This window comes from Dasypus novemcinctus, chromosome 1 (assembly GCF_030445035.2).
Source record: "Dasypus novemcinctus isolate mDasNov1 chromosome 1, mDasNov1.1.hap2, whole genome shotgun sequence".
Lineage (NCBI taxonomy): Eukaryota > Metazoa > Chordata > Mammalia > Cingulata > Dasypodidae > Dasypus > Dasypus novemcinctus.
The window spans coordinates 21,876,203-21,890,360 of NC_080673.1; the positions used below are offsets into that span (position 1 = coordinate 21,876,203).

The 14,158-nt window shown below is 34.6% G+C and overlaps 1 protein-coding gene across 1 annotated transcript in view; it reads left to right on the forward strand.

Annotated features, from left to right (window-relative positions):
• Positions 1 to 14,158, forward strand: part of LOC101426665 (probable ATP-dependent RNA helicase DDX60) — a 94,755-nt gene that overhangs the window by 79,349 nt on the left and 1,248 nt on the right. The window contains exons 22-30 of the mRNA XM_071208622.1: positions 862 to 1,014; positions 2,923 to 3,027; positions 3,925 to 4,125; positions 4,824 to 4,928; positions 5,076 to 5,220; positions 6,873 to 6,994; positions 9,353 to 9,500; positions 12,716 to 12,858; positions 13,992 to 14,143. Of these exons, the coding sequence (XP_071064723.1) occupies positions 862 to 1,014; positions 2,923 to 3,027; positions 3,925 to 4,125; positions 4,824 to 4,928; positions 5,076 to 5,220; positions 6,873 to 6,994; positions 9,353 to 9,500; positions 12,716 to 12,858; positions 13,992 to 14,143 (1,274 nt within the window). The remainder of the gene's footprint in view (positions 1 to 861; positions 1,015 to 2,922; positions 3,028 to 3,924; positions 4,126 to 4,823; positions 4,929 to 5,075; positions 5,221 to 6,872; positions 6,995 to 9,352; positions 9,501 to 12,715; positions 12,859 to 13,991; positions 14,144 to 14,158) is intronic.

Sequence of the window (14,158 nt, forward strand, 5' to 3'; positions counted from 1 at the left end):
GTCAGGCACATTGGAGGTAATAATGGAAAAATCTACTAGGTTAGTTCCAAATCAACAGCAAAAATAGAACAAATGGGGATGGAAGTGAATCAGACTAACCTGAGAACTGTGTCAAGGGCAGGGATTGGTTTTGGTCCCTTACCCAGTTTCCCACCTCTTAGAATCCTTATTCTTTCCCTTCAATATCTCCGCATTGCCCCAGGCTGAGCTGCGGCCCTTAGTTCTGTTAATTAGAGCCATCCCCATTGATTAAAGTTGTAAGAAGGAGTCCAAGCTTCTAGCGGGTATGGGGGAGAATAAGCCGGGAGCATGTACCCTGGGGAAAATGAATGAAGAAAAGATAAACACATTTAAGGTTAAAATGCATTTTCCTGTATTAGGAATCAAGCGTGGATATCAGGGACCTTGATATTGTCATATTTGAATACCACATATCTTGTAATAAAGGTACCACAGTGATGCTAAGTGTCAGTAATGGGGGGTATAAGGGGTAAGGGACTCTTCTTTTTGAAGAAATGAAAATGTTCTAAAATTGATTGTGGTGATGAAAGCACTGCTCTGTGTTTATACTCTGAGCCATTGTTTGTACATTTTAGATGGATTGCATAGTGCATAAATGAAATGGATTTAAAAAAAATATAACAAATATTTTTCACCAAAAAAATAAAAAATAAAATAAATACCACATATCAGGCATATTATTGGTCAAATAGGCTTCAGGTGCTGACCCACACAACAACTACACTTTTTAAAAGTGTACCTAACTATACTGATTTCTGAGCAACGTTTTAACATGTAACGTCACTGTTAAGTTGAAGGGTAAATGCTTTAATTTGACATGGAAAACTCTGGATATTTCAGACTTTAAAGAAGATCTTACACAGACTTAAAGGAACAAGACAATGTTACAAACTGTATGCACCGTTACAGCGGGGCATCGGATATCATCATGCTTCAATGGAATATAAACAAAGACAAGTTGTGGAGATGCTTTTCAGACTGGGGCATGTTAAGGTTGGTGAACTTTGAGGCTAACTTTCCTAAAGTCACTGCCTTCATTTCTTCCTTTGGAATGAGTAAAGGGCAACAGTGTATTCTGACAGCTTAAAGAAAGACTTCTACCATGCTGTTAAACTCTCTTAGAGAGACATTCTGCAAACATGTAAACATATTTTATTCCATTCCTTTTAATACGTTTTTACGTAGTTAATGTTATAATGCTTATACAATGTTAAATAATTACCTGGCTTACTATTATGTAATTACTAATAAACATCTTATGCATGCATACTACATCATCATATAGTCATATAATTTGCTTAAATGTTTCAATAACGTTGACAAGTTTTGATAAACATATATTAGCATTTCTGAAGGGAATAAAAAGCAATATGCTGTAAATTAACTCATAGCTTGTGTAGCTATGTTTATATTAAACAAAAATATATTTTAAGATAAAAACAATACCAAAGATACAGAGGGTCACACAATTAGAAAGATACGCTAATTTCCAATTTTTATATAACAAATATGCAAAACAAAAATGATAGAACTACAAAGAGAAACAAATATATATTAAAAGTGGAAGATTTTAACACACTTTCTACTTTCATTTAATTCTATTCTCAGTAACTGATAAAAGAAAAAGAATCTTATATAATGTAGATATGAACAAAACTCTTAGGAGGCTGGATAGAACACACTAGAACCAGTATCTGTAGGACCCATATTTTAAGTCATGTTTGGAACATTCTTAAAATGACATTACATTGTGCCTGAGAGCAACACACTACCTTATTTCAAAGGACTAAAACCTGAAATCATCACAACATGCACATAAATTAGAATCTGACAAGATAAATATAGATTGGAGATTAAGAATAATGAGTTAACAAAGAAATCATTGTGGACATAAGAACATTTGTTGACACATAAAATACTACCTACTTAAACTTATGGGATGCAGGTAAACTAGTAAAAAAGAAAAATGTATAGAGATAAATGTGTCTATTTTGAAGAGAAGAAATGCTGGAAGAGAAGAAGGAAAGGGTATTGGCAACTTCAGGTAAATTTGATAAGGCAGAGACAAGCAGTTTCCACATGATGGTGTCAGTTTTCCCAGGAAATGTGAGTGAGAGTAATATTTTAAAATCGAGATGGTAAAAAACAGAACTGCTAGGAAATATTTAATCTTCTATTTCCTTTATCCTCTATATCTAAAAAGTAAGAATTTAGCAAGTGTTATCAACTCATACACCAATATATTTGGAAGTATACTATTTCCTACTCTATCACACCATCTTGTCTCACCTAAAATAATCTAAAAGCCTCCTATCAGATCATTCAGCTTGCACACATCACCTAAAATTCATTTTTACAAAGTAGCCAAAAAAATCTTAAAAGAATAATTATGTCACTTGCTTGTCTCTTAAAATCTAAACTCTTCAGAGTGGTTTTTAAAATGCAGAATGTGACCTGGCTCATGTTTTACCTCTGATTTTATTCCCTACTATTGCCTGTCTTTAGAAATCCTTTCAGTGGAAATTCATAGTCCTATTATAATCTATTGCTGTTATTCATGCAAAAATATTGAATGGTTACTGAGTGGCTTTGTTTCCACAATAATTGTACAACCAGAAAATGCTAGATAATTGCAATATTAAGGGGAAAGAAACTTCGAATTGAATGGAAATCTCTCTGAGTCTCACTTTCAAAAATAACTTATTTATTCCAAAAGGAAGTGTAAAGTTTGTATTTTTTGTGACGTTATCTTGCCATTGGAATATATTAATTGTGGACTTTTACTTAAGAAAAATTATTTAAGAGAGTCTAGTCTAGACAATATTTATAGCTTATGTTTACATCAATGCCTTCTTTGTTGTATACATATATCATAGATATATTTTAACCCTCTGCCCACAGGTGGTAACAGCTACTTCATCCCTTGCTTTAGGGATTAATATGCCATGTAAATCTGTTGTTTTTATGGAAGATTCTGTTTATTTGGATGCCTTGCACTTTCGACAGGTATTTATATGATATTCTGTTTATTACATTTTAATATATAGTCATCTGGAACATCCATCAGTATTTCAAGTTAAACCATACTTATTCTGAAACAATTGGTGACTCTAGAATGTTTGAAAATGTGTTCTAAATATGACAGCTTATGGATATGGCTAAATTTAGAGGCTTTTTAGGCAATCATTGACTTGCTAAATAGACTAGTTGTCTTAAGAATGACATGTATTTGATAAATATTTTTTTAAATTATTTATTATTATTATTTTTAATTACATTATGAAAAATATGAGGTCCCATTCAACCCCACCGCCCCCGCCCCCCACTCCCCCCACAGCAACACTCTCTCCCATCATCATGACACATCCATTGCACCTGGTAAGTTCATCTCTGAGCATCACTGCACCCCATAGTCAATGGTCCACATCATAGCCCAGACTCTCTCACGTGATAAATATTATTGAACTTGAACCAAAATAATATTGAGTAGGTAACCACATCTTTTGAGTATTCAATTTGTGCCAAGCACTGTTCTATTCATTCATTCATTCATTCAATGATTATAAATTGTTTACTGTGTTCTGAATTCAGCATAGTTTCTGGAAATAAATTGGTAGATGAGACAGATATTGTCTATGCTATCAAGGACATGGTCATAGGAGTTGAGACATCTCTTATTAAAAAAGCGAACATTTAAAAATCTATTTGTAAAATAAAATAAAATTTTAAATTTTGCTAAAATCAATATTCCATTAATATAAAATGAGTATACCAAGAAACAACTCTTTCAATACCAAATTAGTTAAAATTGAATGTTCCAGTTTGTATAGGTAAATTAGAAATTACCCATTTACAGTTCTAAATTTTGAAATTATTTGTAAATTACGTGACTATCCCTTTTAGATGTCTGGTCGTGCAGGAAGACATGGAGAAGATCTCATAGGAAATGTGTTCTTCTATGATGTTCCATTACCCAAAATAGAAAGGCTCTTACGGTCTAATGTGCCTAAACTGAAGGGTCAGTTTCCAATAAGCCTAACCTTGGTTTTGAGACTTATGCTTTTAGCTGCCAAAGCAGATGACAAAGAAGATGCCAAAGCAAAGGTACACTGTTTTGTAGTATTTAAGCTATTTAAATCAATGCAATCATTCCAGCTCAGCTTTATAATGTTATGTAAACTGAAAGGAATAAAAAAGAAAGCTGGTGTAAATGAATTGATGGCAACATTTGATTCTATTTCATGGACTATGTTTTTAACTTTCATGTTTTCAAACATACAGGAAATTAAACTCATGCTTTACCTGTTATAATTACTCCAGGGATCTACATGTATTGTAAAAAAAGCACTTTTCTGTAAACAGATCTGTCCTAAAGGACCTTAAAAATCAGATTTCAAAGAGGTAGTTAAAAATGGCTTAGAAATGTACTGGAAATTGAAATGCTTGTAATTTTTGCTTTTACATTTATATATTTTATTTTCATTTCTCACTTGTCATATATAAAGTTGTAATTTTTCATCTTCCTCCCTAAATTTGCCTTTCCATTTTCTATTTCACACTTACATAAACACATGTGTAACATAAAATGTATTATGTACTCCTTAATTATAATAAAAATATAATAAGAATTTGAATGTTTAATTTAAAATATAAAAATATTATATACAGTATATAATTTATAAAAACATATTAACATGTTCTAGAATAGAAATCAGAATTGTCCTTTAGAATATTATTGCTGTAAGGCACAATATAAAACTTATTCATTACCTAACTTGATTCTTTGATATATGTTTATATAGGTATTATCATTGCTCCAATATTCATTGATGTCCTTCAAGCAACCGAAAATCAAGTGCATGTTAAAATTTTATTTTATATATTCCTTGCAATTCTTGGTCACAGAGGTAAGATTGAAGCTTATTTTCACCAAGTGAAGGTTTTAGTACATTTATTTAGCTCTCTTGTACTGAGATCTCCTCCATTGGTGACTGACTTGTTTGACTTATGTGAGATTGAGTGACTGAAGTGAGCATGTTAAAATTGATTTCTAGGGTTACCTGGATCAAGAATGTGTTCCCATGGGATATTCTGGACTTGTGTCCCATTTGCACTACCATGAACCTGCGAATTTTGTTTTAGTAAGATTTCTGGAAAAGGGTTTATTTCACAAGTTGTGTACTCCAGTCATCATAGATGGTAAGCAAATATCTTGTCCCAACCTTCTACTTATTAAATTGTACATATACACACAACTCCCAGCACATACATATATTTATATAAACCTACTCATTCCCCACAACTCATTCTGGATATGCTGTTTTCTAATTGGTTTTTCTTTTAAGTGTGTCTTGAATATTTTTTTTTATTTTTATATTATCAAATATTGTTATAACCATTGTTAATATATGTGTGGTATATGTGTAGAGAATAATGTAAATATTATTTGTGATGTCCAGGTTTAAAAATTAGAACCCTTAGAATTGTTGATAATACATTACAACTTACAAGTAATTTGTAATTACTGACTTGCAAGGAATTGTTAATATATGACAACTGAAATAAATTGCAATTATATATGTAAAATCACTAATTTTGTCTGTTGTGTATCATATCATTGATATTAAAATATGCTTCTTTGTGGTATTCTAATAGGTCATAATAACTAATTATACAATAGTGAAATATGATAACTGTTCAAAGAGAAGTATGAATTGTAAGGATATATCAGCATCAAATGTCATATTTAATGATATTTTTATTATATATTTTTTCCCATTTCAGTAATAGAATGCATTGGCTAAAGAATGAAATAATGTGCTGTGGTCCAAATTCTAATGCAGATAGCTGGGAACTTAAATATTTAATTAATATTCCACTGTCATATTTTATTTTTGGAAAATTAAAATTTTTGTTAAAATAGTATAAAACAGGTGGAGCAGGTTAGCTCAGTGGTTGTGCTCCTGCTACATGTATATGAAGTCTATCTCATGTATCTCCTAAAAAAAAAAAAAGTATAAAACAAGTAATTTAAATTATATTATATAATATACCTTAGAACTACTAACAGATCAAAAGTGTGAGGCAGTTGTAACCTGTTTCCAAGTTCTCTCACTGATGCATGTGTCTTTTACTCATTCACTCATCACCTAGTGATTCGGTGGCTTTTAGTATGGACCTGGCACTCTACTACTTACTGTTGCAGCTCTAAGATTGGAAATAAGACATGGGGTTTCTTTCATGGAGATTTAGGTCCCAAAACCTTGCAAGGATCTGAGCACATGAAAATATCCCAGGGAGAGAAAATAGGAGGAGCAAAGACATGATGATGGGAGCTGAAGGAGTGAGTTCCTTCTGGATTGTCATGTGGCTGAAGAGATACAGAGTGGGTGTCACTTCACTCCCAGCTTAGAGTGGTGGGTACGGAGCTTGGGTGGCAGCATAGGGCCTTCACTCTGGCAGGTTTTGAGCAGAGGTGGGATTTGGAAAAACTGAGTGGAACTGAATGGAACTGAGGAGCAAAGGGAGGATTTGAAGTCAATGACTGGACAAAGGGCAATTACAGAACCAAAGGGCAAATACCTTTTATTTTATGTTTTTCCTGATTCCTATCTCTACTAGGGGATACAAGGATATAAACCATTCTGTGTAAGTAGGGGCTGTTTAATCTGTGTTATCATGAATTAATATTTAAATTTATTGAAAATTCACCAATTATCTAGAAATTGGTTTTTTCAAAAGTGGTTTACCTTGAACTTTTCAGTTTAGTTGTTAACTGCTTTGACATATTACTGAAACGATGAATTTTATGTTCTAAAGTTGTGAAAAATTAGATTCTTTATTTTAAACAGGTCAAAAGAGATTTTCTGAAGATACAATGGAAACCTTAGTGGTGGTGTTAGCAAATCTTTTTGGAAGACGTTATTTTCCTCCGTGTGTAAAAAAGCTTAAGAAGAAAAATCCTCAATCAGTGGTAAATAACTAATTCTTTGCAAAATCTTTCCATGACAATGTGCAATGCAATACAGTATTTTGTCTATGGCATACGTTTTGTTGTGCTTCATTAGAGCTGCTTCTTCTTTATGCCTCAGTCAATTCGTGGTATATACAATGATGCGGAGCAAGTCGCCACACAGTGTGTTCTGGGAACAAATGACCACTTTACAACCACAAAGGTCCCAAGAGCAGGGGAAAGGGATCCTCTTGTGGACAGTTCCCCAGGGAGGCAAATGCTCCACTCAGGGTTGGCACACCCCTTTCCCCTCATTTACTTCGAATATGAGAGACTCTGTACTGCCTGAGAGTTGAGGGTAGAGGTAGGGTACCGTTGAGCAAAAAAGCAAGTATAATCAACCTTTATGCAAAATTCCCACCCTGATTATCACCTGGGATTGCTTGTTCCCAGTTTGGGGTTCAAGGTTTAGGCAGGCCGTTTCTTTAGACCAATTCTCCAGGCTGTGGAATGAAAACACTGAAATATCTGAACACAATTGAAAAGGCAGGGCAGGAAGCAGGCAAGGGTTGGGAGATGGCGCTGGCCTGACTTGACAACCCCAACAAATGATTTCAAAGTTGAGGAAAACACTGAGGTCTTCCTTTAAAAATGGAAAATATTATTCTGGATAAAGATTCTTAGTAAACTAGTGACAGAAGGATTTTTTTATTATATAGAAGATAGTCGCAAATCACACTGCATTCAATAGTGAAATAATACCTCCAGAAACGATTATATTAGTAACAAGGAGAAACTTGAAAAATATTTTTCTGACATTCTAGTCTCTGCCAAATGGCAAGAAATGAAAATATGATATAGCTTTTAGAAAAATAAGCATACTGATTTGAGGTATTTCTATAGTTTAAAGCTAGATTCCTGGAGTCCAACCAGCTCTACCACTTAGCAGATAGGTAACAGTAGGCAAATTTCTTTACCCAGGCCTAATTCTCTTCTTCAACTTGGGAATTTAAATAGTACCTACTTCAAAGGACTGCTGTGAGGATTAAATGAAATGATATATGCAAATTGATTAGAAAAGTGTCTGGCACATAAGACGTACTTAACTCTTATTTTGGAACTTATTTTGGATCTTATTGCTATTTACTTAAAATGATTGGTTACTGGAAAAGCCAAAAATCATCAGACAAGAGACTAAAGTTAATGGCAATTTACTTAATTTTCCAATTGCAAAAATTATCTAATATAATGTATAGCTTCCCAGACACTAAAATAACAAAGAAAATAAAATGTAAAATGAACTCACAAATACTACAAAATGGAAATTAAAAAGAGAATATTTCATCTGTTAAATTGGCAAAGATCACAATGAACAGTTACAATGATAGGACTTTAAATAGATACTTTAAAAATGTTCTTTAATGCAGTATTTCTACTTCTAGGCATTTATACTAAGAATATAATCATAGATACAAATAAAAATGTAGAGATATAATATCATAAATATTTTAAGTGAAATTATTATTATTTTTTAAAGATTTATTTATTTATTTATTTCTCTCCCCTCCCCCCTATTCTCTGTGTCTATTCTCTGTGTCTATTTGCTGCGTCGTCTTTGTCGGCCTTTGTTGTTGTCAGCTGCACGGGAATCTGTGTTTCTTTATGTTGCGTCATCTTGCTGTGTCAGCTCTCCGTGTGTGCGGCACCATTCCTAGGCAGGCTGCACTTTCTTTTGCGCTGGGCGTCTCTCTTTACGGGGCTTGCGCGTGGGGCTCCCCTACACAGGGGACACCCCTGTGTGGCAGGGCACTCCTTGAGCGCATCAGCACTGAGCATAGGCCAGCTCCACACGGGTCAAGGAGGCCCGGGGTTTGAACCGTGGACCTCCCATGTGGTAGGCGGATGTCTTAACCACTGGGCCAAGTCCGCCGCCTTTTAAGTGAAATTAGAGGCCACATATATATATAATAAGAGAATAGTTTAGATAAATTTTAGCATATCTGTGTGTAGCAATATTACACAGCCACTAAAATTTGCCTTTTCAAAAAATATTCTTTTCAAAGAATGTTATGGGAAAATGCTCTGATGTAATATTGAATATAAACATTAGACTATAAAACTGAATACTCTGCTAAATTTGTTTCTAAAGCCTGGAAGGAAAGGGTATATACCAAAATCTTTATAATATATATCACTGGGTGGTAGGATTTTAAGTGGTTTTAGTTTTTATTTATATACTTTGCTATAAATAATAGAATTTACACTTAGAAATCTCTTCCCAATAGACATTTGAAAATATTTTGATCCTTATGTCTCAGATGTTGGTAATCCTGTGCTCCTGTTTTGAATAGTTACATTCATCCATTTCATTGTTTCTAGGCAATTCTAGATAATCTTCCCAAGGACTTTGCTATAGTGGTAAAGGAATACAATGACAGAATTCAGAACAATTTTGGTTCCTTCCTCCTAACAATTTCTAAATTGGCTGACATGAGAAAAGAATACCAATTGCCTCTGTCAGAAATTGGTAAGATTATGAAGATACATGAATAAAATAGAAAGTCAATAAAAGAAAATTAATGTAAACATCTGAATTAAAGCTAAATTTCAGAAAATAAGGGCAAAGCCATTGCAGAGCAGTATATTTGAAATTAAAATAATCCTTCAAACTATGGAAATTTTATAATTGCAATAATTTTTATATTATTTGGAAATAGCTGACACTAAATGCCTAAATTATTTCTATATTTTCCAGTGTCATTGTAAGCTAACAGAGCATTACATGGTTTAAAAGTATCCTAGAATTGTTCTTTTCCTATTGATGCTATTTGTCTTTTAGTATATGACACTGTAGCAAGTTAAACTTTCAGATCTGGTCATTTTGAAAATATAGAAAAAGGAATATTAGATTATTTATTAGGGGCCACCAGAGTCTTATATTTCCTTGAGTACAATGGGAGATGGCAAAGAAGTTAAGGTTTTGTCTACATCTTTAGGGAGTAGACAAAGAAAATAAAAATAAAAAGGGAAATTCAGTAAATTGCTTTAAGTAAAGTAAAACACTGAAAGTAGAGAATACACTCAATGCCCCAGATGAAAAGATAAAGAGACAGACAAACAGGGAGAAATGGAGTGTGTTCGCTAGGTGACTGGAGTTTTTGTAAAGCATGTAGATAAAAGGAAATTATTTTTTCCCCCAAAACACTCTATATTCTCTTATAAAGACATGAATGTGCTCATTAAAAGTCACAGAGTTATCCTGATAGGGGACAAGAGTGAAATGTTTTGCACTGAACTATGAATTGACTTTGGATTTGGCATAAACAGATACTGCCGGAACACGTGGTGCGCTGCAATGCACATCATGATAAGTCAAAAGCCATGAGTAACGCGAGTTACATCCTTGTTCCATCACTTACCTGCCGAATCAGCTGGACCAAAACAATCTCTTAGAGTTTTAGGTTCTTCATCTAGCAATAGAGATCACCAAAGCTGTTCCTTTTGCTTTTTTGGTTGTTGTGGGATGCAAATGAAATCTCTCTCCCTTTTGATCATGAATTTATTCAAGTATCTACAATATTGCAGGCACATGTAGGCATGTAATCGATGTTCGTTAAATAAATGAATAAATATATTGTACATGAAGGGTTTTGCAAATTATGCACAAAAAGACACAAGAAAGGGAAGAAAAGAAAGGAAGAAATAAAGAATCTTTTAAAAACCCATATAATGCGTCTCTGACAGACTGGGGCAGTTAACGTCTGCTGCTAAAGTTTCCACCACAGATGCAAGAAAAAGAAGGTTCTCGTGCTTTCTGTCTGGTTGTGGCATCTAAGATTGAATGCAAGAATACAGGAAATTCTATAAACTGGGGGGTGGGAAAATAATCTTTACAACTCAGAAATAAACTTGTAAACTGCAAAAACAAAAATCAAAACAAACAAACCAACCAAAAAAAAACCAACAACAACCCTTCTACTCCTAAATAAGTATCTAGTTTCATAACTATAGAGGAGGGTATTATTACCAGAATTTCCTAGGATTACTTAATGATATTTAACATTTCTAATTATCAGTTGGATGTGCAGAATGATTTCTCCAAGTCTGAAATGCTACTGAACTCTTTTTTATTTAAATAAATACAGAAGCAGTGAACATTACTTGTAGGATGATCACATGTAATTAAGAATAAAAAAAAAAGTGTCAGATTTTCATACCTGTTAAAAGTGCAGGCTAATTTATTTGAGGGAAAATAAATCCAAGTCATGCATTTAACTTATGGGCTTAAGGGTCAGATGTTTATTTCCCTCCCAGATTTGGAGTCAATTGGTCAATTAATGTGGACGTTAAATGGATGAAGCTGAAATAGAAAACATGGTCTTAATTTTCAGCTAAAAGAACTTCATGGACAGAACCCTGAATGAAACAGCCTTTTTCCAAATGACACAGCAATGATCCATTCCTTGCCTGTCCTTTCCCTCTAAGCACACACTGGGGAAAGGACCAGAATGGATGTTCTGGGTAAGCAGGTGGATCTGAAACAGAGAAAGAAAAGGAAAAGAAAGAAAGAGACAGAAAGATTGACAGAGGCAGAAAGACAGAAAGCTGTATGTAAAAAGGCAAAGAGAGAGGAAGAGATAGGGAAACAAACAGGACAAGGAAAACAGAGAGACCATCAAGGAGGGAGGAACAAGAGAGGCAGAAACAGAGAATGGAGACCCATGCGAAAAGGCAAAGAGAGAGGAAGACAGAAATAGAGATAGAAACTGAAAATTAGAAACACAGGGCCAGAAAGACAGAAGCAGACAGATGTACAGAAAGATAGAGACGGGCAGATACTGAGAGAGCGAGATTGCACAAGAGGGAGAGCCATGCAGAGTAACACGGGGGTGATGAGGAGCAAACAAGGTGGGCACGAGGAGGCAGAGGAAGAGAGAGCAGCAGAGGGCGGACCGTGAGCCATTCAGAGACACAGAGCCCCGAGGCCCCATGTCAGAGACAGAGGGGAAGCACAAGTGAAGTGGGCCAGAACAAGAGCTCTTTCTCCCAAACTTATCACTCAAGCCTCTATTACTTTTCCTACTAGACAGTAAAGGAGGACTTTCCTCCCTTCCATGGAAATCTGAACAGTAGAGTTATTAACACAAGAAAGTGGGCCGTGATGCCGATTTAAAATCTATTATGAGTCATTTTGCAGTTTTGGTAGTTAGATAGCATCTTTTTGTTTTGTTTTGTTTTTGAGGTACCAGGGGCTGGGGATTGAACCTGGGACCTCATATGGGAAGCTGACTCTTAACCACTGAGCCACATCGGCTCCCCTAAGTGGTTTTTTAAATTTGTGTTGCTTGTTGTTTGTTTTTGTTTTTTCTAAGATGCATCGGGAACTGAACCTGGGATCTCCCATATGGGAAGCAGGTGCTCAACTGTTTGAGCTACAGCAGCTCTCCCCATAACATCTTGAGAAGCAAGAATTGATTATGAAACTCTTTTTTAAAGGATAGGAAGATAGGGTGGACGTTTGGCCTGGGATTCAAAGCTCTTTCAGTATCCCGTGAAGCACACATTTTCTGTTGAGTGAAGTGTGTTTACCGGACTTCTGAGTACATAGACTCATAGGGTTACCTAAGCGGACCAAGTGATGGCTACAAGAAACAGAACAGAAGCGGCAGTGAGTTTAGTTCAGGAAGGAAGCCTCACCAGCGATGACCCAGGAGTATAATTCCCAAACTCTTTCCTTATTAGACTTTTCAGTTGAAAAATGTGAAGACTCTGAACTGGTTTCTCATTTGATGCCTGGAGTTGAAAGCAGAACTGCTATCTCCCCGTTTGCTTGCCTGTCCAATATCACCGATCAAGATTTATTTGATACTGATGTGCTAAATGACGTACGTAATTTTGGTGTGGATTGTTCTTTTATCCTGTTTATTCATGTAAAATAAATTATTTTTATATGATAATAATACTAGCTACATGTTCAGTAAAGCAAAGCTATCTCACTCTTGCCCCAGAATAGCAATACTTTTCACTTAAGTGGGAAAAAATTCTTTTTTTATATATATATGAGTAATTAAGAAGTGGGAAAAAAAACTAATCAGACAAAAAAGATGACTGTTACTTTCTCAATTAATCACCTTGTATGAATGGTGTCTTAATATGTGAATCATATTAAAGACTTCATTTTTCAAAACTTGGTCCACCGACCTGTAGCATTGGTATTACCTGTTAGAAATGCAGAATCTTGGGCCACATCGCAGCCCTGTCCCGTTCAGAATGCACCTTAGAAGCCAGGCAGCCTTGCTGTATACCACATGAGGGCACTTTATGTTGTTTTTCATCGTTTTTGCGTTCCCTGTGCCTAAATTGGTGTGTGGCACAGAGTAGAAACTCAATAAATATGTACGAGGCATTTCCATTTTTAAAATTAAGACGTGAGCCACATCCACCACTGCCTCTCATGAAACAGTTGGCAGGCATCTGAGTAATAAGACCTCCAGCTCAGGCTGGGTCCTCAACAACTTATTTAAAGAATATTGGTGGGAACTAAGTTCTGACTCTCATGACTGTGATTCCATCATCTTCCCAAATCAGATACTTATATCCTGAAAGGTCCTATGGAAAAAAAACACAAAACAGATGTGTATGGAAAAGGGAAGCAGAGGTACTATTATGTGTGACCAAAGCCAATATAATTTTTATAAGCTCAAGAATATTTTTTAAGGAAAAAAAAATGTGTAATGTATTTCTGAGGTTGTTAAAAATTTCAAATTGCCAATAAATTTGAAGCATAGTTTCCCTATAAAAAGTAGTTATATTAAATATTGTTTTTTACTGATTTTATTGGATCATTTATATTAAAGTTTGGAGAGATTTAATACATTGTTTGGTATTCCTTTGCTAAAAATGTTTGCGTTTATTGTTTTAGTTGGCTGGGTGTAATGAATGAAGATAATCAAGTTTATAATAGACTATGGCATATCTAAACAAATGCTAATAATCTAAAATCTCTGCATTTCCTCAGGCTGTGTTACGAACAGTTAATGTGTACAGAGAAAATATTCCCTTCCTTAAGTTGAACAAATATGATATGCGTGGAAAGAAGTGCTCACTGAATGCTTATGCGTTAAACTTTTACAAACACGGCTCCCTGTTAAAACTGACTTCCGAAAATCGGTATGAGCCTCTTCT